Genomic DNA, 6,398 nt, shown 5'->3' with positions numbered 1-6,398 from the left:
ATTGCTTCAAAAATGGACATATGCATAAACTTGCTTAATCTAAAGAAAAAAAAATTAGAATAAGGAGCCACTCACATAAAGATATTTATTTTTAATAAATAAAATTTAATTTATATAATTGATTAAACTGTATTATTTTTGTCAAAGTTAAACCAAATAAATCAGTTTGACTGAAAAATCAGTAAACTAAATCTTAAACCGATCTAAATTAATAATTTTTTTATATAGTTATTTTTTATAAAAAATATTAATTTAGATCAGTTCAAGATTTAGTTTACCAAATTTTCGGTCAAACCAATTTATTTAGTCTAATTTTTACAAAAATAACACAATTTGATTGATTATATAAGTTAAATTTTAATTATTAAAAAATATCTTTAAAAAAAAGACGTTTTAAGCATCTTTACGTGAGTGGCTCTCTTAAAATAATTACCAAATAAGTCTCTAAAATTTGTAAAGGTTTAATTATTTTGTTATTCTCTATAATTTTATTAAATTTATCATTATATCTTTATATTTTTTTCAAATGAATTTTTACGGTTTTTTATTTTAATAAATAAAATAAATATAATATTTACCAAAATAAATAATTTTTAGAAAATTTACCGATTTAAATTTTCAACGAGATGACAATGCGTTTATCTCGTTTACACTGTAAACGAGATATGACATGTCAACGTGACACGTATATATCTCGTTTAGACTGTAAACGAGATATGGGTTGTACGCGCCTATATATAGAAATCGTTTACAGCTGACTTCCGGTCCCCAGTTTTACTTTGTCAACATCTTTCTCCCCCTCTTTTAACCCTTTATAACTATACCTTTGACCCAAGCGGTGATGGCGCACCAAGTGAAAAATGATAGGGATATAAACAGGCTGAACGAGACGACATATTACGCCGGAGCGGCTGACTTCAATGTTAGTTTTGTTATGGTTGTTAAATTTAATGATGTTGCCATTGTTAGGGTAGTCATGAAGATTTGGGCCGTTGGTATATGAGTTAGGAGTTAGGTCTGTAGGCTTTATTTAGAACTCTATCCGCTTGTGCTAGATTGGTATGACATAAATATTATTAGTTTGGAATGCTGTTATTGCTGTGGTACGTTGTTAGTATTTATAAATTTAATGCCATTATAATAGTAGGACACTGTATACGTTAATAAAATTTGATTTTATTGATGTGGTATGTTGTTGTATTATATTGTTTAATTTGTAATAAAAGTAATAATAAAAATAATTATTCTTGAAACTTTTGAGAGATAAATATTACCAAAAGTAAAATTAATTCTTTAAAATGTTAAAAAATAATTTATAAGTTATAATTGATTTTATATAATTTAAATATTATTTTTGTTTGTCATTATTCAGAGCCATCGCCTCCTGTTGCCCCGGCGAGTGAGCCATACTTTACCTCCATCGAATGCCATCGTCCCATATCTGGCTGAGGCCGGATTCGGCGACACCGTGCCTCTTAGGAATTTTACTTTTGACAATTTTCTGATTTCGGCACTGTTGGAGCGATGGCGTGCAGAGACGCACACGTTTCATCTCCCGTAGGGTGAGGTCACTATCACCCTGTAGGACGTGGCGTACCACCTAGGCCTACGCGCACACAGTAACCCCGTCGGGGGTGCCTCCGTGACTTTGGCAGGTGGTACCATACAGAGACGTGGGCGTTGGTGGAGCAGCTCCTCGGCGCCAGGCCTCCCATGGCAACACAGCAGGCGGCGCAGAGAAAAGAGTCGTTCACGCTGAAGCTTGTTTGGCTACGGGATCATGTCCGCCAGATGTCCCAGACAAACGATCCCGAGACCCTCCGACAGTACGCCAGGTGTTATATCATGTTACTGATCAAAGGGTATCTGATGACCGACAAGTCCAACATTCTGGTGCACCTTCGTTGGCTACCACTACTGCGGGACTTTGCGGAGTGTAGAGCATTTTCTAGGGCTCGGCTGTGTTGGCCTGGACGTATCAGTCCCTATCTTTGGCGGCTCAGCGGGGCGTATCAGGCCTTGATACATGATGGGAACGCCCAAAAAATCTTGTCGAACATGCAGCGGTCGCGCACTATGAGGTGTCCTTTGTAGTACGGTTTGACGCGTAGGTCACATAAGGTGCCGGAGAAATAGCTCTGCAGTGCTTGAAACAGCTTCGACACCTTGTTGTACGACTCTTCACAAACCGTAGATCCGTGCAATGGCCTTCTGCTTCGCCATCCACACCTTTCTGTATGAGGGTTTGAAGTGATAGCTTGCCTACACCACACCTTGCAAGACCAGGATACTGACAGACGGATTGGACTGAATCAAGGGCAATATGACTCTGCAGATAAGACTGCTATCTAACTGACAATAATCTTGAGACATGGTAGGTGCCAAACAGGTGTGTTGTCCACCAAATCTCTGAACCTCCTTAATCACCACAGAAAAAAATTTATTCTTACACGACATCTCTAGCCGAAATAACATATAACACAAAACTACTCAAATTCACAATTAAACTTGAACTTACCAGTATCCGAGATTCCGACGAAGGGCGACACGGGGCTCCATTGACACCCACTGTCGGCTTGACGACACTGCACATGGTACTTTAAGCGGTCGGACTCAATCACCCGGTACTCAGCACTCCTGCGAATACTGTAGTTCTTCATACCTTGAAGCACCGCCTCTCGGCTTCTAAACCTGTGTCCGACTCGAAACTCCACCCCGCCGTCCAGGTTGTAATCGACTCCACAGCTGTCAGAAACCGGGTTCCTCTCATGCATGACGTCCAGATGTAGACTGTGATAGTGACTTGGCACAGCCTCCTCAGGTGTCTCCGGCACAAACTCATCTTTATCGCCATCATCGGAAGACTCACTGTCCGCCACATAATCCTCGTCCGACTTCTCCTCACCCTCCTCTCCCTTATGCTCCGGAATGGCGACATGAATGGGAGGTGGTGCGAGAGGTCGATCGTCCTGTACGTACATTTCGTGTATGGACGAGCCACTACCACCGTAACCCACCTCGGCGGACAGCTCCATTACCTGTTCACACATGATCCTCCCATGAATGTCGAACATCAGTCGCACATGCTCGTCTCCGTGAAGTCGAAATAGTCGAAACCGGAAAATTCTATTTCCCATGGGTGCCAGCAACCTATACGCCACCCTTCCGATTTTTCTCGCTTGTGTCCCACCCACCTTACTCAATATCAAACTCTTCAAATCTGACAACGTCTCTACATGCTGAGTGCGAAACAATATCGGATCCTGACACTCAAATGGCACCCCTTTGTCACTATTTCTCATGCGACAATCGGGATAAAGAAGCACAACTATAAATGGATTGTTACTGGCCATTCAGCTATGTTTTTGAGAGAAGTAAGAGGGAAAAGAAGGATATGAAATGTGTGTGAAGAATACCAAGGGTTACACATCCTTTTATAGAAGTTGAACATTTGTCATATATATATATATCTCGTTTACAGTGTAAACGAGACGACGTTTCCACGTATCTCGTTTATAGTGTAAACGAGATATGTGTATCTCATTTACACTGTAAACGAGATATACACGTGTCCGTCTTACTTACCATATCTCGTTTACACTGTAAATGAGATACGTGAAAATTCATCTCGTTTGCAATGTAAACGAGATATGGTAAGAAAATTTATTTCGGTAAATATTCGTAATAATATTTATTTTGGTAAATATTGCATTTTTTTATTTAATAAAATAAAAAATCCAAATTTTTACACTACTTTTAATTTTATTATTAGGTCCGTCCTAGTATAAAAATTACTAGAGTTAATTAAATATTTATTTCTAAATTAAAGGTATTCATAATTAAAAGAAAAATGCTAGGGGCCATCAAGATTTATTATTTTTGGCCATAAATTAGTCATCAACTCAATATTTTTAGTCTAATAATCTAACAACATATTTTATCTCATACTTTTAAATATTTATGGTTAATTGATGTCAAAAAATAATAAATTTTGATGCAATTTAACATTTCCCTAATTAAAATCTAAATAGATCTTTGAAAAAATATTCTATTAATTTTAACATTTTTGACATAAAAATGACCTCATTATAGAATTAAAAATAGTATAAAAATCCAATTGATAAAAAATATAAAATCTTAATTAAAAATTCGATGAAATTATAAAATAAAATAATTAAACTATTTTTAAAATCAAATACTTTATCACTTTCAAAATTTAAAATACACAAAACAGTATCAATATTTATCTTTGTTAGACAATACAATCTCTTTTCAATTAAATCTAAAGAGTAAAACAATCTCTAAAAAATTTAAAAAGCTTTAAAATAGTCTCCAAAAATCTTTTTTAAAAATTTCAAAAGTGACTTTAATTAAACAGATCAAATTAAAGAAAAAATGTGTTATCTAATATAAATTAGGGTAAAGTATTAAATTGGTCCCTTATGTTTAGGTCTAATCATGTTTGGTTCCTAAGGTTTAAAGTGTCCTATTTGAATTTAAAATTTTTTTTTTGGTGACTGAACATAACACAAAGAAAAAAGACATAAGAAAAAGAGTAGTACTCCTCTCTAATAATAATGCTTAAATTATTAGGAGGCAGTAACCACTCTAGATACACCTGCTTGATTAAAACAACAGTCTTAGTCATTAAATCAGTCGCTCTGTTTACTGTTCGCTGGATGAGCACTAAAGTAGTTGTCCAATTGTGCTGGAGCATCTCTTTGATTTTGTCAAGCAGATCGGAGTCATTCCTAATCATGCTGGTTGTGCCTCGCGAAATAAGAAGAAACGCATCAAGATTATCAGTTTCACATATGACATCTTTGCACTCGCAATCCCAAACTATAACAAGCCCTCTCCAAATAGCATGAAACTCACAACAGAGAACACTAGAAAGAGGTATACTGGCAGAACAACTTTTTATCCAAATTCCCATGCTGTCTCTAATAATACATCCAAAGTCAGCTAATTGCTCATTTTCAAAAACGCTTGCATCGCAGTTCACTTTACAGACATTCATTGGAGGTGGTTCCCACTTATATTTCAAAGAAGAAGGAATAATATGTTTTTGGTTGATAACGACATTAGAGAAATCTCGAGCAGCATGTTTAATTAAGTGAACAATTTTCTCCTTACTCCATGGATCATCTTGGTGGAAGATGTCATTGTTCCTATCCCTCTAAATCCACCAAAAGGCCGCTGCAAAGAGAAACTCATTTTTGTTGAGGTTAGAACGAATCCAAGACACAAAATCCAAACTAGAATCCTCAGCAGTCATTCCCAAATTTAAGCTAATCCAAATCTGACGAGCTTTTTGGCAAGTCCTAAAGCAGTGGTTAATATCCTCTAGAGCAAGATAACATCTCTGACAAAAATCAGAAGTAGAAAGACCTCTTTAAAACCGGTAACTAGCTGTGGAAACTCCGTTGTTGAGGCAAAGTCAGAGCAGACACTTTATCTTCTCTGGTATTCTAAAGCGCCAAAGCCAAAGCCAATTCTCATTATCATTCCAGCCAAATTTCTTCTTCAATAGCCATTCATACCCGCTTTTAGTCGAGTAGGTGAGAGTATTTGAGTTTGTCCAAAACCAACCTATTTTATCTCCTGCCTGCTTGAATGTTAAATAATTAACGTCACCATTCTACCAAACTTTAATGTCCTTCCCTGGAGAAGAGGTAAAAACTCGAGAGATATAGGATCAGCAGCGGATGCATCATCGCGAGTCACTGACCTTGGTTCAAATACATGAAAAATATTTTCGAAAATTTGCTTTTCGTGAGAAAATTTGCCGGTGGCAACGAGGACAACGCCATCGTCACCTCTATCACAGAAAATTCTCCTCGGCAACGAAGACTTTGGTTATATAAGTTTCTAATATCTGAAAACCGAGTTTCGTTAATTATTTAATATTGACTTTACGGCAAGACTACATTAAAACTAAATGAAACTTTTTGAATTCAAATAAGACACTTTAAATTTTAGGGACTAAAACAGTATTAGATCCAAATATAGGAGACTAATTTAATACTTTATCCTAAAATTTAATATTAAAAACTATTTTAAATATTTTTAAATTTGAGAAATTAAAGCATCTAATATTAAAACCCTCAGCAGACTTGAGTAATTACTCAAATATTCAAATTATTTTTTCTAAAGAGTAACAACGTTATTTTTTATAATCTATTTAAGTTATATAATAAAAACTAGTTCTATTGAAAAACTTGAAGATTATCTTTTGTTTTCTATTTCTGAGAGTTTAAAAGTAGCGTGTAATAGAGCTAAATAAATGATTACTAATTTAACGATACACAGATAATTAAAAACCTATCTTTTGTTTCATTACAAATTTTTTATTTTATTTTTTATTTTAAAATATTTATTCTAATTATAATGTTTTA

The 6,398-nt window shown here is 35.3% G+C and overlaps 1 protein-coding gene across 1 annotated transcript; it reads right to left on the bottom strand.

Annotated features, from left to right (window-relative positions):
* Positions 1-2,074: 2,074 nt before the first annotated feature.
* LOC107471400 (uncharacterized) lies at positions 2,075-3,353 on the bottom strand. The gene is made up of 2 exons (XM_016090864.1): positions 2,519-3,353; positions 2,075-2,307 (listed from the first exon to the last, which is right to left on the bottom strand). The coding sequence occupies exons 1-2, from the start codon at positions 3,351-3,353 to the stop codon at positions 2,075-2,077; spliced, it is 1,068 nt and encodes a 355-aa protein (XP_015946350.1).
* Between the last annotated feature and the right edge of the window lie 3,045 nt (positions 3,354-6,398).

This window comes from Arachis duranensis, chromosome 1, assembly GCF_000817695.3.
Source record: "Arachis duranensis cultivar V14167 chromosome 1, aradu.V14167.gnm2.J7QH, whole genome shotgun sequence".
Taxonomy (NCBI): domain Eukaryota; kingdom Viridiplantae; phylum Streptophyta; class Magnoliopsida; order Fabales; family Fabaceae; genus Arachis; species Arachis duranensis.
The sequence above is the reverse complement of the archived record's forward strand: the minus strand, read 5'-3'. Positions and strand labels throughout refer to the sequence as shown.